This window comes from Plecotus auritus, assembly GCF_963455305.1.
Source record: "Plecotus auritus genome assembly, chromosome: 4".
Lineage (NCBI taxonomy): Eukaryota > Metazoa > Chordata > Mammalia > Chiroptera > Vespertilionidae > Plecotus > Plecotus auritus.
Window position 1 is genome coordinate 99,340,191 of NC_137775.1, and position 27,922 is coordinate 99,368,112.

At 51.3% G+C, this 27,922-nt stretch overlaps 1 protein-coding gene and 1 pseudogene across 3 annotated transcripts in view; both read left to right on the top strand.

The window, feature by feature from the left end:
• Positions 1–10,799, top strand: part of NUDT3 (nudix hydrolase 3) — a 120,031-nt gene extending 109,232 nt beyond the window's left edge. Inside the window, exon 5 of one of the 2 annotated variants that reach the window (XM_080666679.1) lies at positions 6,407–10,799. In XM_080666679.1, the coding sequence (XP_080522805.1) occupies positions 6,407–6,582 (176 nt within the window). In that variant the 3' untranslated portion in view covers positions 6,583–10,799. The remainder of the gene's footprint in view (positions 1–6,406) is intronic. The other variant, XM_080666680.1, reaches the window with a different exon arrangement.
• An 8,494-nt stretch (positions 10,800–19,293) lies between these two features.
• LOC308246744 (centrosomal protein of 170 kDa protein B-like) lies at positions 19,294–27,347 on the top strand (annotated as a pseudogene). The gene is made up of 2 exons: positions 19,294–19,462; positions 24,657–27,347. The product of its transcript is annotated as a centrosomal protein of 170 kDa protein B-like (transcript).
• The last annotated feature ends 575 nt before the right edge of the window (positions 27,348–27,922 follow it).

The following is a 27,922-nucleotide window of genomic DNA, read 5'->3' on the forward strand; positions in this document are numbered from 1 at the left end:
TTTTTTCCTCCCATTGGCCCACTCCACCCAGTCCCTGCCTTACCCCAGGCCTTCACCACCCTATTATCTGTGTCCATAGGTAATGTAAATATGCTATAAGATCTTTGGTTAGCCTGGCCAGCATGGCTCAGTGGTTAAGTGTCAACATATGAACCCGAGGTCACAGTTCGATTTCGTCAGGGCACATGCCTGGGTTACAGGCTCGATCTCCAGTAGGGGATGTACAGGAGGCAGCCGATCAGTGATTCTCTCTCATCATTGATGTTTCTATCTGTCTCTCCCTCTCCCTTCCTCTCTGATATATATAAAGATCTTTTGGTTAATCTCTTCCCACACACCCCCTCACCCCTTCTCTCTGAGATTCATCAGTCTGTTCCATGTTTCCATGCCTCTGATTCTATTTTATTCATCAGTTTATTTTGTTTATTACATTTCTTATTCGTTTATTTGATTTTTAGATTGAATTGTTGATATAGTAGTATATATATTTATTGCCATTTTATTCATTTTTTATCTTTTTCTTCCTCCTCCTCCCTTTTTCCCCTTCCCTTCTTTCTCCTCCCTTCTTCTCCTTCCTTCCTTCCTTCCTTCCTTCCTTCCTTCCTTCCTTCCTTCCTTCCTTCCTTCCTTCCTCTTATTCTTATTCTTATTCTTATTCTTATTCTTATTCTTATTCTTATTCTTATTCTTATTCTGTGAAACTCTTTATCTGACCTTCAATTCTAAATGATAGCTTTGCTGGGTAGAGTAATCTTGGATGTAGGTCCTTGCTATTTATTCATCACTTTGAATATTTTTTGCCACTCCCTTCTGGCCTGCAAAGTTTCTGTTGAGAAATCAACTGACAGTCGTATGGGCACTCCCTTGTAGGTAACTAACTGCTTTTCTCTTGCTGCTTTTAATATTCTCTCTTTGTCTTTAACCTTTGGCATTTTAATTATGATGTGTCTTGGTGTGGGCCTCTTTGGATTCCTCTTGTTTGGGGTTCTCTGTGCTTCCTGGACTTGTAAGTCTATTTCTTTTACCAGGTAGGGGACGTTTTCTGTCATTATTTCTTCAAATAGGTTTTCAATTTCTTGGTCTCACCCCCATAGTTAGAATGTTGGACAACTCTTAAAGTTGTCCCAGAGGCTCTTTATACTTTCTTCTTATTTTTGGATTCTTTTTTCTTTTTGCTCTTCTGATTGGGTGTTTTTTGCCTCCTCATATTCCAAATCATTGATTTGATTCTTGGAATCCTCTACTCTACTGTTGAATCCCTGTAAATTATTCTTTATTTCAGTTAGTATATGCTTAATTTCTGACTGGTCCTTTTTCATGTCTTTGACATTCTCATTAAGATCCTTGACAGTCTCGCCCTAACCGGTTTGGCTCAGTGGATAGAGCGTCGGCCTGCAGACTCAAGGGTCCCAGGTTCGATTCCGGTCAAGGGCATGTACCTTGGTTGCGGGCACATACCCGGTGGGGAGTGTGCAGGAGGCAGCTGATCGATGTTTCTCTCTCATCAATGTGTCTAACTATCTCTCTCCCTTCCTCTCTGTAAAAAATCAATAAAATATATTTAAAAAAAAAAAAAAAAAAAAAGATCCTTGACAGTCTCACTAAGTCCCTTGAAGCTCTCATTAAGATCCTTGAGTAACCTTATAAGCATTGTTTTGTACTCTGTATCCAGTAGTTTGCTTGCTTCCATTTCTTTCAGTTGTGACGTATTTCTTTGTCTCCACATTTTGGCTGCCTCCCTGTGTTTGTTCCTATGTATTAGGTAGAGCTGTTATGTCTCCTGGAATGGTGTCCTGTAGGGCCCCTGACTCAGCCTCCCCAGTCACCTGAGCTGGGCACTCTATGTGTGCCCCTGTATGAGCTGGGTGCACAGTCTTATTGTAGTTGAGCCTTGATTGCTGTTGGCTTCACTGGGAGGAATTTACCTCCAAGCCAATTAGCTGTGAGGACCCACTGTGTCTACAATGGAAGAGCTGCTGTGCAGGAGACACCCCTGTGGAGCAGGACTTGCTTCAGTGGTGTTTTGGTGCTCACTGAGTCTGCCCCTTGAGTGTGTCACTTGTGGATGTGTAGAGTTGTAATCTGGTATGGTCTGAAGTTGTTCACTGAGTGCAGTGGCTCTGGGACCTCCCAGGAGGTGCAGAGTCAGCCACTGCCTGGAGCCACCTGGCAAGAGCTACAGATAGATCTGCAGATGGCTGCTACTTATATTGGGCTAGGAAGTGCCAGGCAAGGCCCAGCTGTGAAGCAAGGCAAGCTGGTGCTAGTGCCGAGTCTCAGGCCTTTTATTGATAGTTTTGACACCAGCTGCTGCTTGTTTGAGAGATTTTAGCAAAGTCTGAAGCTTGAGCTAGGACAGGCCATTCATATGGTAAAGCAGCTGCATACAGTTTCGGTGGGGCTGCAAATTGGATGGGGCAGGGTCTCAGGGATTCACCAGGGCTGAGTGAATAGTGTGGGCCAAGCTGATGGAAACTCAGATATGGCTGCCAGTCAGCTCTGCTGTGGGGGGAAGGTCCCAGCACAGGAACAATGACCCCTGCAAGTACCCCTATCAGGGAGAAAGTCACCCCCAAGTTCCTGCCCCAATGCCAGATAGTCCAGTTCCTCCTGTATGTCCCTGGATTCCCCAAAAGCAGCCACCTGGCGCTGGAGCTCAGAGGAAGTGGGATGGTGTACTAGTAAGTACTAGGGCCCTTTAAGGGGAACACCTGGGACTTCAGCACTTTACATGTCACTCAGCCACAATCCCCACTGGTTTTTACAGTCCAAAGTTACGGGGACATCTCTTCCCAACTCTGGAACCCTGGGCTAGGGTTCTGGTGTGGGGCTAGGACCCCTTGCTTCTCATGAGAGGCCTTGAAGATATCCCTTCAGATTAATAAAATGCCACACATGGGTGCCGGACCAGCCCGTTTCACGCCTCCGCTCCTCCTACCAGTCTCAATGTGCTTTCTTTTTTTTTTTTTTTTAATATATTTTTATTGATTTCAGAGAGGAAGGAAGAGGGAGAGAGAGATAGAAACATCAATGATGAGAGAGAATCATTGATCGGCTGCCTCCTGCACACCCCCTACTGGGGATCAAGCCCACAACCCAGGCATGTGCCCTTGACCGGAATTGAACCTGGGACCCTTCAGTCTGCAGGCCAACGCTCTATCCACTGAGCCAAACCAGCTAGGGCATGTGCTTTCTTCTTTACTTATCTAGTTGTCGGACTTCCATTCAGCCAGATTTCAGGTGGTTCTGAATAGTGATTGTTCTGTATTTCAGTTGTAATTTTTATGTGGTTGTGGGAGGCGGCAAGTACAGGCCACTATCTTAGTTCCTAACCCAAGATCTTATATCTATGAGCCTTCCTTCAGATGAGCCTTTTTCAGATGAAAAATTGGGTCCTAACTGTACAACTCAGTGAATGAGAAGTGATTTAAGGTACATTCATCTGAAGGAATGTTAGATGTTAAACACATACTTACAAGAGCTATTATCATGGGAAAGTGCTTACAAAATAGTGTTGGTGAATGAAAAAAGCAGGGTAGAGAATTATATATACACTAGTTAGAGCTACATTGAAATAGTAATTTGAAATGAAAACTAAATGAGATGCTGGTTTTCACCAAAAGAATTGGCAGTGACCAACAAAAGGAAACAGTGCTGGCTGGGGTGTGTGAGACCAGCGCACCACACACAGCAGGATTGGGGGCTGGGGTAGCCATCTTGGCAAGCATTTTGGCACTATGTATCATGAGCCCTTTAGAGTGAAATGTTTTATTCTTTTTTTAATATATAAATATATATTTTATTGATTTTTTACAGAGAGGAAGGGAGAGGGAAAGAGAGTTAGAAACATCGATGAGAGAGAAACATCGATCTGCTGCCTCCTGTACACCCCCTACTGGGGATGTGCCTGCAACCAAGGTACATGCCCTTGACCTGAATCAAACCTGGGACCCTTCAGTCCTCAGGTCGACCCTCTGTCCACTGAGCCAAACCAGTTAGGGCATGTTTTATTCTTATAATCTCAATTTTAAGGATCTTTCCCTGAGAAGTTAAAAAGAGAAAAACAGAGATAAAGATTTTTTTCTAATTATAGTATTATTTAAAATTACAGTATATTGATGTTCAGTGATAGGGAAATGGTTATAATGGACTGCCATTAAACGTGTTTTTTTAATTTATTTTTTGGTGTTAATCCTCAGCTGAGGATATTTTTCCCATTGATTTTTAGAGAGAATGGAAAGGAAGGGAGTAAGAGAGAGAGAGAGAGAGAGAAATCGATGTTAGAGAGACGTATTGATTGGTTGCCTCCAGCATGCACCCTACCTAGGGCCAGGGATTGAACCTGCAACCCAGACAGGTGTCCTTGACCTGGAATCAGCCCCGTGACTGTTTGGTGTTTGGTCCAGTGCTCTAACCACTGAACACACCAGCCAGGGCAAATGTTTTGTTTTGTTTTTTTTTTATGAAGTGGAAGAATGCTTAAGAGGCAGTATAAAGTAAAAACAAAACAAAAAACACTATAACAGTGATAGTAATAATAAAAAGGAACTCTTAATAGCATGTATTATGTGCCAGATATTATTCAAATACTTTATATATTAATCCTCACAACAGACTTGTGAGATAGGTACTATTTATTATCTATACATTGTAGATGAGGAAAATGGGGCACAGAGAGGTTCAGTAACTTGCCCAAAGCCTCACAGCTCATTAGAGGACAGTGATGTGATTGGAGTCCAGCATATTAGCGGCAGCATCCATGTTCCCAACCCCAACATTGACTCTATCAGAGCCTTTCAAGATTTGGAGCACCTTAAAGCATGACCCAGTTACAGTTGTTCATATACAGTATCTTTTTTAAATAGGAGGAAAGGAAGAGCAAATGCATTAAGGTATTGAGAAGGGTCAATTCTGGTTTAGAAGATTATGGGAAATTATATTATACTTTTCTCCATTTTCCCAATGTTAAGCAATGATCTTTTAATGTAAGAAAAAAAAAATAAAGGATTTTAAAACATGCGTTAAGAGGACGAACAAATAGGAGATGGATTGACTCCATGAAAGAAGCCATAGGCCTGAGTGTGCCTGGACAGGACAGTATGGATGGACAGAGCCATGGCATGTAACACATATTTTAAAAGAGAAAATAGCCCTGGTCAGTGTGCTCAGTGGTTAGAGCATCGGTGTAACCAGTCAATGTTTCTCACATTGATGTCTCTCTCTCTTCCCCCTCCCTCCCTCTCTCTCTAAAAAGAAATCAATGGGAAAAAATATCCTCCAGAGAGGATTAACAAAAGAATAATAATTTAAAAAAATAGACTGAAAAGTTAATAGTGATTGTGATAATTTTTTCTTTTTCTAAAAGTGGTATTTTCTATTATATAGATATTAGAGGCCTAGTGCATGAATTCATTCATGGTGGGATTTCTCGGCCTGGCTGGTGATTGGGGCTAATCAGGGCTGTCTCACCCAGTCCCAATTAGGGCGATCGGGGCTGGCCGGCCAGGGGGAGGGGCCGCAGGACATTGGCCGGCCCTGGGAGGTTGGCTATGGGAGCACACTGACCACCAGGAGGCAGCTCCTGCATTGAGCATCTCCCACTGGTGGTCAGTGCATGTCATAGCGACCAGTCAACCAGTTGTTTGGTCGCTTAGGCTTTTTTTATATATATAGATGTTACTCATATAAATTTTTAAAAATAAATACCTGATTACAAGCTAGCCATCCTGGTAATTCTGGAAGCTTAATGCTCAGGTTGATTTTTGCAGGAGAGGAGGATGCTGGCTGGGCTTCAGGCTCTTACCAGCAAGCTGAGGAGGCCCCATGGCCCAGGAGCACAGGAGGAAACTGCTGGCCTTGATTCTCTGGAGGGCGGTGCCATTTGGTTACTGTCAGCTCCTCAGTTTTCAGATTTTTTACCTATTTTTTGCATGAGCATTTGTACAGTATTTTCTTTTTGTTGTTCTTTTTTCCTTTTGTTGTTAATCCTCACCTGAGGATATTTTTCTATTGATTTTTTAGAGAGAGTGGAAGGGAGGGGGAGAGACAGAGAAACATCTGTGTGAGAAAGACACATCGATTGGTTGCCTCCCGCATGTGCCCCGACCAGGACCAGGGATCTAGCCTGCAACCGAGGTAGGTGCCCAAGGCTGGAATTGAACCTGGAACCCTACAGTCCATGGGCTGATGCTCTATCCACTGAGCCAAACCAGCCATGGCTGTACAGTATTTTAAGCATATAAAGTGTGTTTGCATTACTCTTATAAGAAAATGTATTTATAATACATGTTTTGAAAATGTTGACAAACATTACTTTTGTTTCCTTCTGCATTTTCTCAAAAGTTACAAGATTAGAAACCTTTCGTTGCTTCCCTGGTGTCCTGATCTTTTCTGTGTGCCTCCGCAGGAAGGAAGCGGGAGTGGTTTAAGGTAGAAGAGGCCATCAAAGTGCTGCAGTACCACAAGCCTGTGCAGGCGTCATATTTTGAGACGTTGAGGCAAGGCTACTCCGCCAACAACGGCACCCCGGTCGTGGCCACCACATACTCGGTTTCTTCGCAGAGCTTCGCGGGCATCAGATGACTGAAGACCTGGAAGAGGGTGGAAATTGGAAACCAGACTGAAGTGCAGACCTTCCCTCTCCCCTTGCTCTCCTCCCTCTCCTCACAGGCCTCCTCTGTCAAGGCATGGCAGCAGAGAAAGGGCTCAGTGATAATGTTGCTGTTTGGTGTTACGTGATGGGGCTTTTCTTCTCAGTTGGTGGGGGGTTAATTTGTAAGTCCTTTTGTGCATGATCTGCCCCTCCCTGTTCACATCCTACATTCTCAGAGGCAAACAGCCATCCTCTGCCTCGGATTCTGAAGGGTTCCATCTGTCACATCTTGGCCCTGGCCAGGCTCTCTTATTTGATTTTTAATTTTTTTTAATTAAAAGATACCAATACGAGATGAAATCTTTCAAGAATGTGCTCTGTAATGTGCTCTTCTGCCCAGTGGTTGGTCCCTTTCACTACAGGGTGCATTATCTACACATTATATCCTGGGCACATAATATGTAAATAAGTGACTTTTAGAAGAGGAATTTAACTCTTTAAATTTTTCAAGGTTTTGTTTTGTTTTTAATTTGGGGCGTTCTGAAACAGAGTCTCACAATTTATGTTTTCTTTTGATGTTAGTGACTAGACCAGCTCCCTGCCTCTCCTCTTCCCCAGTCACGACTACAGTGAGCGGGGCCGGGGGAACACAGCCACGTCACAGCGCCGGGTGCGTGGCCTTTCTCCTCTCAGCTGTTCCCAGGCCCAGGAGGAACCAGGAAGAAACCTCGTTCCTTGTTAGTACCAAGCCATGGATTTGAACTGGGTTCCTGGGATTACTTTCTAAAAACGAGTGTCAAGCACTGTTCCTGTCCTGCTGGTTTGGAGTTTTTTCCATAATGCTGCTGCTCACCCACAGCAGCCTCTCCTGTGCTTCCATGCGGCCAGCCATCCTCAGCTGTGCAGACCTTCTCCGCCCAGGTAACCATGCTAAGTCCTGAAACGTACGTAGGAGGGCAGTCCAGGTGTTTGCTTGTCTTTGTAAGGTTACAGCACTTGCAAGTGCACCATGAGCATGCTCAGAAATACTGAACGTGTCTCCCCGGGGAGTAAAAGCTGAGATGTGGCAGAATGCGTAACACTTGCTGGAATAGGTGCACAGTGCATTGGCTCCCTGCACACTGTCCTGTTAGGTTCTGACGCAGGTCTCCTGCTGGCTGCACTTGCCAGTTTTGTTGTCTCGTTGGGAAGTCAGGGTCTTAAAATCTGGAGTGGGGTGGGAAGGCACTGATCAGCCCTGGCTTGGGAAAGGAGCTTGTTGCTATACCTCAGTGGCATCTCCTTTGTCAAAACACAGCCAAGATGTGAAATTAGAATCGTAGTTCTCTTTATTTAAAAATTCTAATAAATACTCAAACTTTGCAAGGCTTTTGCTCTTCCCTCCCACTAGAAAAATCTAATGTATCTGTTAAGCCTGTGTCATGTAGTTTTCAGCATTGGGGGGTGTCAGTTGGTGAATTTAAATTTTGCTATACCTCGGTTCGCATCTTCTCTCCGAGTCTCTCCGAGTCTTAAACACAGACCTGCCAGCAGTGCCTGCAGTTTCCTTCGTACCGTTCCCTCTGGGAAAGGAATTCTATCCCCAAGGAAGGGTCCCAGTGGATAGAGACAGCAGCATGGATTGCGTCTAACGCCACTCACTGGTCACCTCCTACCTGAAGACAGACACAGACACACTGCTGCCTGCTGCCTGACGGGGCGTTGAAGGTCCCGCGGAGATACCTGCAGGGACAGGAAATAAGCTCAGCTAAGCGCTACGTGGAACCCCAGAAGCACCTTCTTCCCATGCTTCTCCCTCTGGGAGGTGGACTGCAGGTGCTTTTGCAGAACAGCCGGTGCCTGGGGAGGGAACCGCATGTACAGTAATGTGGGTCCGTGGTCCGAGGAGTCTTCTGGGCGGAGAACAGCACTGCCCTGCGAAGGCCAGCGCGGATGGTTGGTGGTGTCTTTGGGTCAGGAAAGTGGACTGTGCCAAGGAATATTGTTCAGTGACATGAGTGGGTCCTGTGAATGCACTTAACGAGAGGGCGTGCCGCTGTTGGCATGGCTGGCAGCAGGAGGCTTTGTCCGCGGTGGTGTCTCGGTGGCACCTGGGTTCTGGTGAGCAGGGACTAGTGTTCCCCCTGGTACTGCGGTTGCCTGGACTGCACTCACAGCCCTTTTGTGATATCTCCCAGAGAAAGTGAGGGAGAAACAAGAGAAACCACAAAAAGTGCCCCACTTGCAACATTCTTTATCGACACCAGTTTGCCATTAGCACTGCTCGACAGAAACAGGTGTGTGTGTCCAGGGCAGAGACCTCCTCTCACAGGGAGTCTGCATGTTCTGGATTCTGGCATTGCCTGAGCGTCCAACCGAGGCCACACCCTCAGGATGGAGAAGGGTAGCAGTGCATCTTTAAATTCACATTTGTTTTTAGTTTGTAGATTGCAGCCATTGGGGAAACACAAGTGAGGCCATGCCATCTTCATGGACCAGGACATCTTCATGGACCAGGACTTTTTCTGTGTGTGTGTGTGTGTGTGTGTGTGTGGGGGGGGGGAGAGAGAGAGAGAGAGAGAGAGAGAGAGAGAGAGAGAGAGAGAGAGAGAAACCTGAGTATGAGAAGCATGTATTAGATTGTGGCCTTCCAGAGCAGGGCAGCAAATGAGACAGGAGTGTTGAGCTTTCTCATAGCAGACACATAGGACAGACACGTTAATGAATTGACTTGTTTTTACAACTGTCTGCTGCCCGGCTGCCCTGCCTGGAGAGGGCTCCGTCACTGCTGAGTCTGAGCTGAGCCCTCTGGAGGGATGAAAGCGGGTGGGTGGCTGCCCCCCTCGCATTGCGTGCGGTGCCTGGGCCGAGGCTCAGGCCGTGGGTCGTGCTGTGGAGCGTGCGGCGAGCAGGCCTGACTCCCCAGCCTCTGCGGAGAGGGATCACTGCCCTCTGAGAGTGTGTGCAGAGTTTTGTAAACGTGTTGCTACACAGTCAAGTTCCTTCGTGGCAAAAAAAAAAAAAATGCTTTCTGCTGTGCTGTTAGGGGTCAGCCCACGTGAGTTCCCTCAGACTTGCTTAGAAGGAAAGTTTCAGGAAGGACCGTCCTCCTCACTCTCCTCCCCTTCCTCTTCTCCACGGACAGTGGTCATGGCGGCCTGGCCTCTGCCCGAGGATTGGCCGTCTTCTGTGGGGCTTGTGTGCTTTGCACGGGCCGGGCTTGCCTCTCTCCCATTTCCGTCTGGTGCTAGAGTCGCTAGCAACGCTGTCGGCCTCCCCACCTGATCTCGTTTTAAGCAGCTTAGCCTGAGCCACAGTTTTTTTTTAGTTTACAGAAAGGATTTCATAACAATGTGATTTTTGCCACAACTGTAATTTTTAATATCCTGAAGTGCTCTGTAAGCCTGTCATAGTTGAGAGTAGGTTTAGAATTAGAAGAAATACCTGGAGAATCATCACATTTTGCTCTAAGAGAAATAACGGTTTAGCTATCATCGATGAGATAGCTTCATCCTGGTCCCGTCTGCATTTCAGAAAATAATTCACATTTACAAGAAACCGTGGAGACATCAAGACAGTGAAGTTGGCAATTCCAGAGCGAGGACATCACTTAATAGTGGTGAATAGTGCGAACACTTTTCTCGTTCTTCCTCTTGAAGATAAGGAGGTCGGAACTGAGGATGTGAGTTCACACTGCCGGGTCCAGTCACTTCCTGTGGGTCCTGCTGGGTGGCACCTCTTTCCCTGCTGCAGAGGCTCCAGGCTGTGCCGCTCCGGGCTGTGCCACTCCGTGTTGACGGCTGAGGCCCTGCTCCATCGAGCACCACCTCGCTCGGAGCAAAGGGCACGGCAGCCCAGAGCCAGCCTCTCGCGGCCCAGAGAGCTGTGCTCCGTGACACTTGAGATGCCACTAAAACAGTGAGACATTGAGGTTGTCGGGTGGATGGTAAACGAAGCACTGACTGCAGCCTGAAAAGGAGGCGCTGCCTGGCGTCGGGTCGATGCGATCACTGAGCCTTGGGACTCGGGGTCTAGGCAGACTCCTTCACTCCTGCTCCCACGGGCAGCGGCGCTTTCTGACCACGTTCTCGCCCGAGCTGATAACCTTTCGGGGATGGGAGAAGCCTAATCAGGACACCTGAGAAAATGACACCTCTCACCTTCAGGTTAATCCAATAATCTGTCCTCCAAGTCCCCTTAAAAATTAATAAAGAGAAGCAGAAATCCCACTGGGGTTGGTTTGGACGGGCTCCTTGCGCTGAGGCGAGTGGTCTCTGGTTTGGTGCATCCGCAGTGTGAAGTTTTCTAAGTAAAAAGGCATGTCTGCCTCTCTGAGGCCTCACGATCGTTCACAGTGGTGATCAGCGAGCTTGAGCTTGTCTCAGAGAGTGAGACTGCTGGGCAGGGAGCTCGCGGGTACACTGAGGACCCAGCATGCCAGGAGGGACTGTGCTGGAGAGGAAATGAGATTGCTGTCTGTTCCTCCAGCAGTCAGTTGTTTATTTAATTGCTCTAGGTTTCCTTCAGTTTACATTCCATTCTTAACCCCAAAGGGGCCACCAGAACACCAAATGAGGCATTTAGAACCCTGGAGATGGGCTTTAAAAGGTACAGTAACTGCAGTGTTGTTCCCCAGGTTCATCAGCCTCGTGGCAGCCAGTTCAGAGTGAAGGTTTTGTTAATCATTGAGTTGAAGAGCATAAATACTGGTTCTGGAACAATTACATACTAAATGGCTTACCATCTGTGGTCATTATCTGTGGGTGTACCTGTGAGGGAACATCTTGACAGTCCAGTAAAATCACTCCTCTGGGTTTGAGGTCCCATTTAGGTCAAAATCTTAAGTCTTTGTAATTCCTTAGGAAAACACAAGATGCCTCGATCCGATCCCAACGCTGGCCTGAGGCCGGCCTCCCCTCTGCTGTCCGGCAGGTGGGTGCAACGGCTCACCTGCAGGAAACCGTGTGCCATGTGCTTGCCTCGAAACCCCACATAGCTAATGCTGATGCGAGCCTGCCCGCCAAGCACTTGGTGCTGAATTGAAACATCCCCTGACGCGCTGCAGGCCCAGACGGCCTCTTGTGTCCTGTTGAAAAAAGCCTTTCAGACTCACTAGCACATGACCCAAGAAGACATCTAGTTTGGTTACTTGATTCCAGCAGCGTAACAGATGTGACTGATGCTGGGGAAGGTTGAGGCTCATTATGGAGACACGGAGCCGGATGGGTCTGCTCCACAGAGAGTCCCTAACCACCCCCTCCCCCGGGCAGAGGGGAGGGGAGGCCGTGGCGGCTTCCAGCTGCAGTGAAAGGAGGGCTCCGGGGACTTCTGCTCAGCAAGCAGGCAGCCCTGCTCCTCGGGAGAGCAGGACAGACCCCAAGGACATGGCCGGCGTCCAGGCCCCAGCGCAACCTGCCCTTCACCTTCCCACACTCAGAACTGGGGGGCGCCCTCCAAATTTGAATTTGCTTCGTGTCTTCTTTAGCCTGAGAACCTCACCCTTTCGCTTCCGCCTGTGGGTGGACGTGGGGACACTGCTCAGGGCACAGCTGCATGAATGAGTCCAGGGCCAGGGGCATGGTGTTGCATTTATCAGTTAAGCAATTGGAGTAGTAACTCTGTTGTAAAAGAAATACAGTATGAGGTGCAGTGTTGTACATGTCAGGCCTGTGTTTATTGTTTCGTGGTCTGAAAACTTTCAAACTGGTTTATAATCAAAAGGTTGGTGGTTAAAATAAGTAAAATGTCAGTCAGTACATCTAAGTAAAGAAAGAGAGCTACCAGTTTGCCATGTGTATAAGGACATCCAGAGCATTGGAGGGTGTTGGGAGCTGTTATAAAAGTAAAGCAAGCATCTGGGGCCTACCCCAGTGTGTTACTCCTCAGAGAGCTTAGTCGCATCTTCATACTTGCCCAGCCTTTATTTCAAGGACTTTGTCTTCCGTCCTGTCCAGTAAACGTGGTAGGGGTGAGCTCTGAGGAGTAGGCAGGCTCTCGCCCTGATTGCTCAGCTGCAGAGTATGGTCTCCAAACAGCATAAGGTTTATTTAAGGTGATTTCTCACTAAGGTCACCTCCACTCCATCATCTACCCTCAGCATCCAAAAGGTTGAAATCCCTGGAGCCATTCCAGTTCTAAAACAGATGAGGGTCGCATGCTTCCGAACCCTGTGGCAAGTGTACCGTCTCCCTGCGGTCAAGTTCAACAGGTATTTCCAGGAACCCTTTGGATGGAGGCCAAGTACCCAGGATGTACTGAGTTTAACTTTTTCCAAAGGACAGAAGTCTTGGTCGCTTTCCCGTGGTGCTCATCCATGTAACAGAGGCTCAAATGGCCAAGTCCAGTCAAGTCTATAGAACAGAACCAGGGGCTGTGTACCCAGGGGCCAGCTCCTGGGATCACCCAGGCTCCGTCTAGACCAGGGGTGGGCAAACTTTTTGACTCGAGGGCCACAATGGGTTCTTAAACTGGACCGGAGGGCCAGAACAAAAGCATGGATGGAGTGTTTGTGTGAACTAATATAAATTCAAAGTAAAGGAGTGGAGGGGAGAGCAAGAGAACCGGATAGAACAGCCGGATCCGGCCCGTGGGCTGTAGTTTGCCCAAGGCTGGTCTAGACTGTTCTGATCCCACCAGAACTCTGCTGCTGTCCCTGTGCATCAGGGTCACTCAGAAAAGCCCACGTTTCGGCCTTCCCATCATCAGGTCACCGCGGCTCGGACCATTCTACCAAGTGGGCATGTGTACCAGTTTAGACAGAGTGCTCCGGATTTGTACAGAGGGCAGGAAGTGGACCGATGAGTGGGCTGAGCACTCCGTGTTGGAGAGATTGGCAGAAATACCCGCAAATGAGCTCAGCAGAGCTTGGAATCCAAGGAGCGGCGCTCGTACAGGAGGAGGTCCTTTAACCTCTGGGACAGGGGTGGGCAAACTTTTTGACTCGAGGGCCACAATGGGTTCTTAAACTGGACTGGAGGGCCGGAACAAAAGCATGGATGGAGTGTTTGTGTGCACTAATATAAATTCAAAGTAAAGGAGCAGAGGGGAGAGCAAGAGAACCCTCCGCTCTTTCGGTTCCGCGGGCCAGATAGAATAGCCGAATGGGTCGGATCCGGCCCGCGGGCCGTAGTTTGCCCATGGCTGCTCTGGGACCTGGTGCTGCATTGTGAGTCAGGTCTGCACCCCAATCCAGATGCACTCCAGGACTGACGTTCCAGCCCATGGGTATATGGCCTCGTTTTCTGCTTCTTTTGTTTCCAAACAACCTTGCTTGGTGTTGCATGGAAACAGGTTTTCTTCCCTGCCCACCTGGACCGCCTGCCCACCTGGCCTCTTCCCTGTCTTCACGGCACCCTGAGGAAGACAGTGCCCACAGCAGCCGCGGGGAGGGGGCTGCGGTCCAAAGACACGAAGGGAACGGAGCTTTCCTGTTTCCCTTTCTCAAGCCGGGTTCCTGGGGCGCCTCCTACCTCTCTCTCCACGGTGGGTGCCATTAGGCTGTGGAGGAGGTGGAAAAGAAAGGGGAACAGGGACCAGCCCTAGGTTTGGGTTCGAGAGGTGCACAGCAGAGGTGAGACCCACGCCCCCCTGTAACAGCAGGCCAGCCACATGTAACCATTCCCCTTCTCTCCTCAAGTGTCTGCTTCTGTGGTGCCAGCAAGAGGGCACACAAACCCCTCCCCGCGGTCCAGACAGAGCTTTGGTGGTGCCCCTCAAACTCCACCCCCCACACCCCACTCCTTTCTGTACAAATGCTTAAACCTGTGAGTGTGCTGTTCCTTTCTCTATGTTAATCAGTTTTCTTCTCCATTTGAGCTGTGGGGAGGGAAAGGCATTGGAATCGTAGGTTGTAATCTTGTGCCAACCAATAAAAACCAGTATTTCCTGCACATCCATGCTGGGTGTCGGTCTCTTCTTTCTAGAGGTTTCCTGAGTCCTTTGCATCAGTCTCTGCTGGGTTTGGGGAGTTGCCCCAGAGCTCATCTCTGTCCCCGTGGTGGGTTTGCTGTCCAGGTGAGGGCTGGATCGGAGACCCCGGGGCAGATTGGCAGTGCCTGTGCTGCAGGGCAGGGATGAGCCACATCCCAGATAACTGGGGAGCATGCGAGAAGTGGCCCCCTGTGTGGAATCAGAAGGTGGGCGTGGGGGGCTATGGGGAGCTGGGGCGGTATCTGCAAACGTGCGGTAGTAGGGCCTCCAGGCAGAGGACAGGCCAGGGGCCGTCGGTGGGACAGCAGCAGTAAGTGCGCTGGGTCCCCAAGGCCCAAGGACAAGTGAGCATTTGAGCTGTAATGAGGAATGAAGCGCAAGGAGGCCAAATTACAGAGACCACAGAGTCTGGCTCCATACAGGTGACGCCTTTTTAAAAATATATTTGTTTTTTTAACCCTCACCTAAGGATATTTTTCAATTGATTTTAGAGAGTGGAAGAGAGAGTAAAAGACAGAGAGAAACATTGATGTGACAGAAACACATCGATTGGTTGCCTCCTGCATGTGCCCTGACCAGAACCCGGCCGAGGAGTTCTGCAACCAAGGTACGTGCCCTTGACCGGAATCGAACCCAGGGCCCTTTGGTCTGCAGGCTGACGCTCTACCCACTGAGCCAAACCAGCTAGGGCTAAACTTCATTGATTTTAGAAAGAGAAACATCAATTTTTTGTTCCACTTATTTATGCACTCACTGGTTGATTCTTATGTGTGCCCTGATTGGGGACCGAACCCGCATATCGGGACAACACTCTAACCAGGTGAGCTACCCGCAGGGCCAGGTGAAGCCTTGAACAAGACAGCCATGTAGAATCAGCCACGTTTGAGGAGGAGGCAGCAGGAGAGGCTGGGGAGGAGTGGCCTGGAAGCTTGCGACATCCGTCCATGAGGCGATATAGGCTCAGTGAGTGGACCTGGGGGACGGTAGAAGCAAGAAAAAGCAGCATGTCAATCAGGTAGACACGCTTTCCGCTGAGGCAGGCTGGCCACTGCTCCACAGCACAGCCAGGCTGTGCACCCACAGGCCACGGTGCTCGGTGTGCCCAGAGGGTCGCTATCCGGATGACGCTCACAGGAGCTTGACTCCTGAGGGGGGACAGTCGGCTTGTTTGATGATAAATGTCAACCAAGTTACCTGGTGAGTGCACCAGCTGTCTGTGTAGGCACCAAAAATGGGCAGAAAGCTGGTTACTGAACAATAATAGCCTGGGGACATCATGCCACCATGGGGCACACCCCTATCAGGGGTCAGGGTACTTTCCCATAATGTTCTGACTCCCAGGCCTCCTTTGTCTGCAGGCTTCCTGTGATGCTTACCCCCCTTCTGCCATCAAAGGCTTCTTTCATATATATATATATATATATATACTAGAGGCCCGGTGCACGAAATTCGTGCACGGGGGAGGGGGTTGTCCCTCAGCCCAGCCTGCACCCTCTCCAATCTGGGACCCCTCGAGGGATGTCCGACTGCCTGTTTAGGCCCGATCCCAGTAGGATCAGGCCTAAACGGGCAGTCGGACATCCCTCTCACAATCCAGGACTGCTGGCTCCCAACTGCTCACCTGCCTGCCTTCCTGATTGCCCCTAACCACTTCTGCCTGCCAGCCTGATTACCCCCTAACCACTCCCCTGCCAGCCTGACTGATGCCTAACTGCTCCCCTGCCAGCCTGTTTGCCCCTAACTACCCTCCCCTGCAGGCCTGGTCACCCCTAACTGCCCTCCCCTGAAGGCCTGGTCACCCCTAACTGCCCTCCCCTGCAGGCCTGGTCACCCCTAACTGCCCTCCCCTACAGGCCTGGTCCCCCCCAACTGCTCTCCCCTGCAGGCCTGGGTCCCTCCCAACTGCCTTTCCCTGCAGGCCTGGTCGCCCCCAGCTTCCCTCCTCTGCTGGCTTGGTCACCCCTAACTGCCCTCCCCTGCAGGCCTGGTCACCCCTAACTGCCCTCCCCTGCAGGCCTGGTCCCCCCCAACTGCTCTCCCCTGCAGGCCTGGGTCCCTCCCAACTGCCTTTCCCTGCAGGCCTGGTCACCCCCAGCTTCCCTCCTCTGCTGGCTTGGTCACCCCCAACTGCCCTCCATTGCAGGCCTGGTCCCTCCCAACTGCCCTCCCTTGCTGGCCATCCTGTGGTGGCCATCTTGTGTCCACATGGGGGCAGGATCTTTGACCACATGGGGGCAGCCATCTTGTGTGTTGGAGTGATGGTCAATCTGCATATTACTCTTTTATTAGATAGGATAGAGGCCTGGTGCACGGGTGGGGGCCAGCTGGTTTGCCCTGAAGGGTGTCCCGGATCAGGGTGGAGGTTCCCTTGGGGTGTGAAGTGGCCTGGGCGAGGGGCCTGTGGTGGTTTGCAGGCCGGCCACGCCCCCTGGCAACCCAAGCGGAGGCCCTGGTATCTGGGGTTTATTTACCTTCTACAATTGAAACTTTGTAGCCTGGAGCGGAGTCAAGCCTTCTGCTTGCTCCGTGGTGGCAGCCATTTTTGGGGGGATTTATGTATCTTCTATAATTGAAGCTTTGTAGCCTTGAGTGGAGGCCTAGGCAGGCAAGGGCAGGAGGAAAGCTTGGCTTCCTCCATTGCCGGGGAAACCCAAGCCTCCCTCCTGCTCTCTGTGGCCGTAGCCATCTTGGTTGGGTTTATTTGCATATTTGCTCCTGATTGGCTGGTGGGCTTGACTTGTGGGTGTGGCTTGTGGGTGTAGCAGAGTGGTGGTTAATTTGCATATTATCTTTTATTATATAGGATATATATATATATACACACACACACACACACATACTAGTGGCCTGGTGCACAAAATTCGTGCACTGGGGGGGGGGGAGGGTGTTCCTCAGCCCAGCCTACACCCTCTCCAATCTGGGACCCCTCGAAGGATGTCCTACTGCTGGATCGGGCCTAAACCGGCAGTTGGACATCCCTCTCTCAATCCGGGACTGCTGGCTCGTAACCACTCACATGCCTGCCTGCCTGCCTGATTGCCCCTAACCACTCTGCCTGCTGGCCTGCTCGCCCCCAACTGCCCCCCGCCACCGGCCTGCTCACCCCCAAATGTCCCCCCCCGCCAGCCTGATCACCCCCACCTGCCCCCCATGCCAGTGTACTCACCCTCAACTGCCTCCCCTGCTGGCCTGCTCACCCCCAACTGCCCCCCCTGCTGGCCTGCTCACCCCTACCTTCCCTCCCCACTGGCCTGCTCACCCCCAACTGTCCCCCCTGCTGGTCTGCTTACCCCCAACGGCCCCACCCACCACCAGCCTGATTACCCATAACTGCTGTCCCATCCTGGCCTGATCACCCACAACTGCCCTCCCCTCTTGGCCTCTAACCGCCTCTACCTCGGCCCTGCCACCATGGCTTTGTCCAGAGGAACGTCCAGAAGGTCTCCTGGAAGATCTCCCAGTCTAATTAGCACATTACCCTTTTATTAATAAAGATAGAGGCCTGGTGTACAGGTGGGGGCCAGCTGGTTTGCCCTGAAGGGTGTCCCAGATCAGGGTGGGGGTCCCGCTGGGGTGCCTGGCCAGCCTGGGTGAGGGGCTGAGGGCCGTTTTCAGGCTGGCCACACCCCTTTCAGGGTGGTGGTCCCCGCTGGGGTGCCTGGCCAGCCTGGGTGAGGGGCTGATGGCTGTTTGCAGGCTGGCCACAGCCCCTTCAGGGTAGGGGTCCCTGCTGGGGTGCCTGGCCAGCCTGGGTGAGGGGCTGATGGATGTTTGCAGGCTAGCCAAGCCCCCCAGCGGGGACCCTCACCCCATAGGGGTGTGGCCAGCCTGGGTGAGGGGCTGAGGGCCATTTTCAGGCTGGCCACACCCCCTTCAGGGTTGGGGTCCCCGCTGGGGTACCTGGCCAACCTGGGTGAGGGGCTGATGGCTGTTTGCAGGCTGGCCACAGCCCCCAGTGACCCAAGTTCCCAGCCTCTCCTTTTTGCTTTTTTTTTTTTTTTAAGCGCCTCCTTGAGCAGAGGGAGGCCAGGGCCCGCTGGAAGCAGGTATCTGGGATTTATTTATCTTCTATAATTGAAACTTTGTAGCCTTGAGCAGAGGCCAGGGCCAGCCAGGGCAGGCGGGAAGCTTGGCTTCCTCCATCGCCGGGGACAACCCAAGCCGCCTGCTCGCTCCAGCTCCAAGGCCACCACCATCTTGGTTGGGTTAATTTGCATACTTGCTCCTCATTGGCTGGTGGACGTGGCTGGTGGGCCTAGCGGAGGTACGGTCAATTTGCATGTTTCTCTTTTATTAGGATGTTTTTATTGATTTCAGAGAGGAAGGGAGAGGGAGAGAGAGATAGAAACATCAATGATGAGTAAGAATCATTGATCGGCTGCCTCCTGCACACCCTTACTGGGGATTGAGCCCACAACCAGGGCATGTGCCCTTGACTGGAATCGAACCTGGGACCTTCAGTCCACAGACCAATGCTCTATCCACTGAGCCAAAAGACTTCTTTCTTTTGCCAGATTTAGGTGCGTAATGAGGCTGTGAGCTTAGGAATGCTGCCAATGCAAGTGCTACTCAGGAAACCACCACAGGGCCACCTCTGCTTGGGAGCTGGGGTTCCAGAAACTCTCCATTTGCTCTGTCAGATCACAATGGGCCATTCTACAGGCGGCCCCTCAGGTTTACTACACTTGCAGGAGGTACATGCAAGCTGGGGTTACCTTGCTGCAGCCAGTCTCCCAGGAGCCGGCAAGACTTGTGGCTAGAGAGAAATCTACAGAGGACCCCAAACTTTGAGCATGGGTGACAAGAAATTTAGCCCAGGGAACACCAGTGCAGCTGTGATGTTGCTGGAACTAGCGCTGGAAATGGTGTCACATGCGTTGCACTGGCTAGGCCCCCTCATGCTGGGCGGCAGCTCTGACCCTCCGCACCATATGGAGTTGGCAGAACTGTGCTCATACCCAGGTCAGGCTGGCTCCCACCCGCTCCCGAGGCCGGGCACCATGCCCAAGAGAGCCTGGTGCTTCAGCCATGGACTTGTTTGCTTTCTTGTTTCAGACACGTTTGGGTTGTGAAAGGTTTATCTCCTTGGTCGTGTGACACCCAGCTAACATCTCAGCCTCTGAGGATGCAGCCAGGAGGCTCCGGGTTCTATGTGCTGAATAGCAGCAATGTGCTAAACCCAGGACAAATCCTCACAGGCACCGGCTGGGGTGACAGATGGCATGAAATGGGAGAGGTGACAGCTGAGGAGGTAGCCGTTGAAGGTGGGGCGAGAGGGAATGCTGGAGAGAGCTCTCAGGCAGGGGGACCATGGAAAGGGAATGGAGTAAGGGATTCAGAAAAGGAAGGAAGGACAGTCATCCCACAAAAGCCGCTTGCTAAAATGAAAACATTTTCAAAAAGGCTGCTCGCTTGCTATAATAGAAGACATGAACATTGGAATTGGACCAGGTCTCAGCTTAGCTGTTGAGCTCTGTGATCTAGAACAAGTGACCATCCCTGTTCCCTCCTGTTCAGTGGGGGAAACCTACTCTGCCGCACTGAATTGTGTGAAGCAAAGAAGTGTGTGATCGCATGGTGGCTGAGTGAACACCCGCTGGGGAAATGCCCAGGGCTGTGCTAAATCACTAAACTCACCAATTACCTGCCACGATATTTTGAATTTAATTTAAAAAGCCCCACCGCTTGCTTCTATAGATGCTTATGGCATACAAATGGTTACAAAGCAGTCACAACAGACACACGCAATCACAATGCACCGAGACAAGTGCAATGAGAGAAGGCTGAGGGCCCACGTGCGGCTTCACGCAGGATGAAGGCATGCGCGGCGAAGGGCCAGCATGTGCAAGGGCAAGGCACTGCTGGGCAGCAGCCAGTTTGCTGGGGCTGGAGCAGGATGGCCATGGTGGGCAGGGAGGAGGGAGAGGCTGCGGGAAAGGTCAGCTGGGGTCAGGTGGCTTGGCAGGCGGTGTGAACTTTACTCTGTGTGACTGGGAAGCCGACAAAGGTTTTAAACAGAGCATGACTGTATCTGGGCATCTGGGGAAGATGACGCTGCTGTCCACCGAGTCCCAGGCCTTCACATTCAGTCTTCGCAGTCCTGTGACACACAGGGCCTGTGGTCAGCACCACTGCGTGGGAAAGACATGGAAGCTCAGGAAAGGGTCTACTTTGTAAAGGTATTAGGAGAACTAATATTTTTTAAGGAATTTTTATTGATTTGGGGGGAGAGAGAAACATCAGTGTGAGAGCAAAACATCAGCCACCTCCTCTACCAGGGATCGAGCCCGCAACCTGGGTTTGTGACCAGGAATCCAACAGCAACCTCTTGGTGCACAGGCCAAAGCTCAGCCACTGCGCACACCTGCCCGGGCTGAGAGAACTCATTTTAAAAATCATCGGGAGGTGGTGGCTCAGTCATAGTGGTTGAGCCGCCACCTCCTACTCCTCCTCTGCTTCTTCCTCCTCCTCTTCTTTTGGAAGAGTTGGAATAGGATTGATGTTAATGCCTCTGTAAATGTTTGGTAGAATTGGCTAATAAAGCCATCCAGTCCTGGACTTTTCTTTGTTGGGAGGTGTTTTTTTTAAAATCCTCACTAGATGATATGATTTTATTGATTTTGAGAGGGAAGGAGGGAGGGAGGGACCTTGATCAGTTGCCTCTGGTAGGTGCCCCGATGGGGAATCAAACCCGTAACCTTCTGGTGTATGGGATGACACGTCAACCAACTAAGCAACCTGACCAGGGTGTTGGAGGCTTTTTGATTATTGGTCCAGTTTTCTTACTTACCATAGTTTTGTTAAGAGTTTCTATTTCTTCTTGAGTCCGTTTTGAAAATTTGCGTGTTTTTAGGAATTTATTTCATCCAAATTCTCACATTGCCATACAGTTATTCATAGTGTTCGCTTATACTCCCTTTAATTTCTGTGACGTCAACAGTAATGTGCCAGCCTTCATTTGTGATTTTAGTTATTTGCATCTTCTATTTTTTTTAAATTTATCTTTATTGTTGAAAGTATTACAGATGTCCCTTTTGTTTTCCCATTGACACCCTCCACCCCACACCCACCCTTCCCAAGTCTTCACCACTCTATTGTCTGTGTCCATGGGCTATGCATATATGCATATACGTTCCCCAGTTAATCACTACCCATCTCCCCACACACACCTTCCCTCTGAAATTCATCAGGCTGTTCCATGTTTCTGTGTCTATCTATTTTGTTCATTAGATTCCACATGCGCACCAACCAGCTTATTTCACTTAGCATAATACTTTCCAGGTCCATCCATGCTGTTGCAAATGGTAAGAGTTCTTTTTTACAGCTGCATAGTATTCCATTGTGTAAATGTACCACAGATTTTTTTATCCACTCATCCGCTGATGGGCACTTAGGTTGTTTCCAGAACTTAGCTATTGTAAATTGTGCTATGAACATAGGGGTGCATATACTGTATTCTTTCTGATTGGTGATTTGTGTTTCTTAGGACATATTCCTAGAAGTGGGATCACTGGGTCAAATGGCAGTTCCATTTTTAATTTTTTGAGGAAACTCCATACTGTTTTCCACAGTGGCTGCACCAGTCTGCATTCCCACCAGCACTGAAGTAAGGTTCCCTTTTTTCCACATGCGCACCAACACTTGTTGTTTGTTGGTTTGTTGATGGTAACCATTCTGACAGGTGTGAGATGGTACCTCATTGTCATATTAATCTGCATCTCTCAAGTGTCTATTTAGGTCCTTTGCCTATTTTTAAAATAGATTGTTTGTCTTCCTTGTGTTAAGTTGCATGAGTTCCTTATATATTTTGGAAATTAACCCCTTATTGGATATATCATTGCCAAATATGTTCTCCCATACAGTGGGCTCCCTTTTCGTTTTGTTGACGGTTCTTTTGCTATGCAGAAGCTTTTTATTTTTATGTAGTCCATTTGTTTATTTTCTCCTTAGTCTCCTTCATTCTATGAGATGTATCTATAAACATATTGCTAGAGATGTCTGAGATTTTGCTATTTTTCTTCTAAGATTTTTATGGTTTCACAACTTACATTTAAATCTTTTATCCATTTTGAGTTTATTCTTGTGTATGGTGTACATTGGTGATCTAGTTTCTTTTTTCTTTCTTTTTTGCATGTACCTGTCTAATTTTCCCAACACCATTTATTGAAGAGACTGTCTTTTTTAAAATATATTTTATTGATTTTAGAGAGGAAGGGAGAGGGAGAGATAGAAACATCAATGATGAGAGAATCATTGATTGGCTGCCTCCTGTACACCCCCTACTGGAGATTGAGCCCACAACCCAGCCATGTGCCTGTAGCCGGAATCGAACCTGGAACCCTTCAGTCCGTAAGCCGATGCTCTATCCATTGAGCCAAACCACCTAGGGCAGTGGTCAGCAAACTCATTAGTCAACAGAGCCAAATATCAACAGTACAACGATTGAAATTTCTTTTGAGAGCCAAATTTTTTAAACTTAAACTTCTTCTAACACCACTTCTTCAAAATAGACTCACCCAGGCCGTGGTATTTTGTGGAAGAGCCACACTCAAGGGGCCAAAGAGCCGCATGTGGCTCGCGAGCCGCAGTTTGCCGACCACGGAGCTAGGGCGAGACTGTCTTTTTTAAAAACATATTTTTATTGCTGTCAGAGAGGAATGGAGAGGGAGACAGAAATAGAAACATCAATGATGAGAGAGAATCACTGATCGGCTGCACTCCTCCAACTGGGGATAGAGCCCACAACCACGGCAGGATAGAGCCCACCACCAGGGCATGCGCCTTTGACTGGAATTGAACCCGGGACCCCTCAGTCCGCAGGCCAAAGCTCTATTCACTAAGCCAAACCAGCTAGAGCTGAAGAGATTGTCTTGAGTCCATTGGATGCTCTTGCCTATTTTGTCAAATATTAAGCTTAGATCGATTTCTGAGTTCTCGATTCCGTTCCATTGATCTATATGCCTGTTCTTATGCCAGTACCAGGCTATTTTGAGTACAGTGGCTTTGTAGTATAACTTGACATCTGGTATTCTGATTCCTCCAACTTTGTTCTTCTTTCTCAAGATTACTGTGGCTATTAGGGGTCTTTTTTGCTTCCATATAAATTTTTGTAGTGTTTGTTCTAGATCTGTGAAGTATGTCATTGGTACTTTAATAGGAATTACATTGAATTTATAGATTGCTTTGAGTAGTATGGACATTTTAATGATATTGATTCTACCAATCCATGAACACATTATATTCTTCCACTTGTTTATATCTTCCTCTTTCTCTTTTTTCAACATCCTGTAGTTTTCCTGGTACAGGTCTTTTACCTCCTCAGTTAAGTTTATTCCTAAGTATCTTAATTTTTTTGTTGCAATGTAAATGGGATTGCTTGTTTGGTTTCTCTTTCTGAGCGTTCATTATTGGTGTATAAAAATGCCATTGGTTTTTGGGTGTTGATTATGTATTCTGCTACATTGCCAAATTCATTGATTACATCTAGTACTTTTTGGTGAAGTCTTTAGGGTTTTCTATGTACAATATCATGTCACCTGCAAATAATGAGAGTTTTACTTCCTCCTTTCCAATTTGGATGTCTTTTATTTCTTCTTGTTGTCTGATTGCTGTGGCTAGGACTTCCAGTACTATGTTGAATAAAAGTGGTGAAAGTGGACATCCCTGTCTTATTTCTGTTCTTAGGGGGGATATTTTTAGTTTTTGCCCACTGAGTGTGATGTTGGCTGTATGTCATATATGGCCTTTATCATGTTAAGATATGCTCCCTCTATTCCCACTGTGCTGAGAGTTTCTATCAAAAATTGGATTGAATTGGTGTTGGATTTTGTCAAATGCTTTTTCTGCATCTGTTGATATGATCCTGGGATTTTTGTCTTTTAATTTGTTTATGTGATGTATCACGTTTATTGATTTGGGAATATTGTACTAGCCTTGCATCCCTGGAATAAATCCCACTTGGTCATGGTGTATGACCTTATTAATATATTGCTGGATCCAATTTGCTAAAATTTTGTTGAGGATTTTAACATCTATGTTCATCAAGGATATTGGCCTGTAATTTTCTTTGTAGTGTCTTTATCTGGTTTTGGAATTAGGATAATGCTGGCCTCATAGAAAGAGCTTGGAAGTGTTCTTTCCTCTTGAATTTTTTTAGGCCAGGCCAGCCTGGTGGACAGCTACTGGGACCCGGGTCTGGCAGAGGACGGCCGGGCAGCAGAGCTGGGGAGCTCGAGGGGGCCGTGCCCGTGCGCCAGCGGCAGCTGCTCCCCCAGCTCCCCAGCGACAGGGCAGGCAGCCCCGCTGGCCCTGAGGCCGCCAGGAAGAGTGGACCTGGGCCTCCGGAGCCAGGCAGCGAGCTGGCCGGCCGCCTCCTGAGCCAGAAGGACGTGGAGCCCGACAGCCTCAGTGATGCTAGCGGGTCGGACGGGGGGCGGGGCCCCGAGCCAGCGGGGGTGGGGGGGAGGGGGCAGGAGGGGCTGGTGTGGATGAGGGGCCGGTGCTCACCTAGGACCGCAGGGGAGCCGCCCGCCCAGCGCTTTCTTTATCGGAGACCAGAATGGGGAGGCGGCCCTTCCCTGGAAAACTTCTGTGGCTCCAGGGGAGGCGGAGGGCCCGGGGGCAGGCGGCTCAGCTCAGCGCCCCCGGGAGGGACAGCGGCAGGATGGCCCTCAGGCTGCAGACTGGCCGGACGCCCGAGCCCGAGGGCCCCGCCCCGGCCAGGGAGGCCACAGCCTTCATCCGGCAGGAGAGCTTCACCAAGGATCCGGCCTGTGGCCCCCCGGCGCCCGGCCAGCTCCCCAACATCTCCAGCCACCCCCTCCTGCAGGACCTGGCCACAGCCCGGGGCCTCACGCATGGACATCCACTCCCAGGACACCCAGCTGATCCTGAAGGAGACCAAGACGGCCCTGGTGGCCCTGGAGACCCGGCTGCTCTCCAAGTCTATAGCCGCGGGTGAGGGCGAGGCGGGCAGCGCCGCGGGGGCTGCCCGAGGACTCCCTGTCCAGGGACTCCGACGTGGACACGGCCAGCACCATCAGCCTGCTCAGTGGCAAGAACAGGCTCAGCCCAACGAGTCCCCAGCTGCTGGGGCTGCAGAGGGAGAAGCTGCCGTCCCCCCCAGCAGCGCAGGACCTGGGGGGCGTCCCCCCGAGCAGCGCCCAGGACTGGCTCTCGGAGAAACCTCGTCGCCTGGTGGGCCTGTCGGACCCGGGCCGCGGGGAGCCTGTGTGGCGCCTGGCCGTGCAGCGTGGCCAGGGGTCCCTGGACTGGCCCGATGAGGAGCAAGGCTCTAGCCTTGCCCTGGATGGCTCAGACACGGCCACCTCCGACCATGAGACCCCCTCGATCACCAGGGCAGGGCAGCTAGGGTATCGCCAGAAACCCACCGTAGGCACCACTGTCCCCTGCCGCCCAGGAGGAGCAGAGCCGCGTATTGGCCAGCGCAAGGTGCAGCAGGCGCTGACCCGCTCCAACAGCCTGTCCACCCCGCAGCCCACACGCGCCTCCCGGCTGAGGCGGGCCCGGCTGGGGGACGCATCGGACACGGAGGCCGCGAACGGCGAACGGGGGCCCCTGGCCAACCACGAGCCAGCGGGGTGCCCGGCCGCCGAGCAGGCCAAGAAGCTTTCGCGCCTGGACATCCTGGCCATGCCCCGCAAGCGGGCGGGCTCCTTCACTGGGCCCAGCGAGTCCGAGGTGGCCCCTGCCCGCACTGGCTTCTCCGGCCGCAGAGCAGAGCTGTCCTGCATGGGCCGCAAGCCCACCAAGGCCGAGGCCCAGACCGCCAACGCCGCACCGGCCGCCCGCCAGCCCTTCAGCAGGGCCCGCCTGGGCAGTGCCCGCTACTCCTCACCCAGCGCGTGTCGCCAGCAGCAGGGCTCCTACTGCACGTCCACCTCGGAGGAGGAGTACGGCTCCCGCCACGACTCCCCCAAACACACACGCTCCTGTGCCTCAACAGCCACGCAGACCCCACGGGCCGGCTCCACCCGGGCCGGCCCCGGCCCCCGGCCTCCGGGACACCGACAACGAGGAGGAGCCCGACCCCTACGGGTTCATCGTGCAGATGGCGGAGATCGCAGAGATCGCCAGACTGAGCCAGACGCTGGTGAAGGACGTGGCCATCCTCGCCCGAGAGATCCACGACGTGGCGGGGGACGGAGACACGCTGGGCTTCCTGGGACCCACCCGCAGGTCCTCCCTCGGCAACATGCCCAGTACCCCCGCCTCGACCATCTCTGTCCGCGAGGAGCTGGTGCAGCGCATCCCCGAGGCCAGCCTCAACTTCCAGAAGGTGCCGCCCGGCTCCCTGCACTCCCGGGACTTGGACCAGAACATGAACAACTGCCCTGAGGACACCCTGGCCAACAAGACGCGGCCTCGGAACCGCGAGGAGGTGATCTTTGATAACCTCATGCTGAACCCCCTGTCCCAGCTGTCCCAGGCCATCCGTGAGAACACGGAGCACCTCGCCGAGAAGATGAAGATCCTCTTCCAGAACTCGGGGCGCGCGTGGGAGGACCTGGAGGCCCGGATCAACGCTGAGAACGAGGTGCCCATCCTGAAGACGTCCAACAAGATCAGCTCCATCCTGAAGGAGCGGAGGCGCGTGCAGAAGCAGCTGGAAGTCATCAATGCCATCATGGACCCCAGCGGGAACCTGGACCTGCTCATGGCAAACGGGGGCTCCGCAGGCTCCAGCCCACTTGGGAAGCGCCTGCCTCCCGCCCAGAGCCCGGCCTCACCGCCCTCGGCCCTGACCCCCTCCTGCGGGTCCCCCAGCCTCCCGGACCCTGCCTTCCTCCCCGACTTCCTCCCGGACTCAGAGATGTTCCTGATCTAGTGGCCGGGCCGCGGCCCCCGAGTGCCCGTGTCCCTGCCTCCCGCTCACCCTGCCCCGCCTCGGCCCCTGTGGCCGGCTCACCATGAAGACCCCCACACGTGCCATAACCCCACGGGTGGTGCCCCACCCAGGCCCCCTCATCTCCCAGCCAGCACCATGCCCTCACCCCGCCGGCCTCCTGGCCCAGCTCCTGCTGCGGCCGCTGCCAAGGGCCAGTGTCCTGGGTTGTCCCCTGCCTGCTACATCGTTGTTCCTTTTGTCTTTCGTTTTGGAGGAAAGTAGTTTGTCCATTTCAGCAGCCTCCCGGCCTGGAGGACCCGTGGCCTCATGGGCTGGAGCGCGTGCTTGTCTGCCGTGTCCCGGGCGCTGGCTGGGCCGGGGAGGGGGCATCTGTGGGTCATTCAGTGCCAAACAGGGAGCCGGGGGGGCTGGATGCCCTGGGATGCGAGGGTGCAGGCCAGGCAGGTGCGCCAGCTGCCCAGGGCCCAACGGCAGGGCAGGGACGCGGCTGAGACGCTTGGGGCAGGAACCCCAGCACTTCCCGCCTTCTGTGCCAACACAGCTGCAGGCCCAAG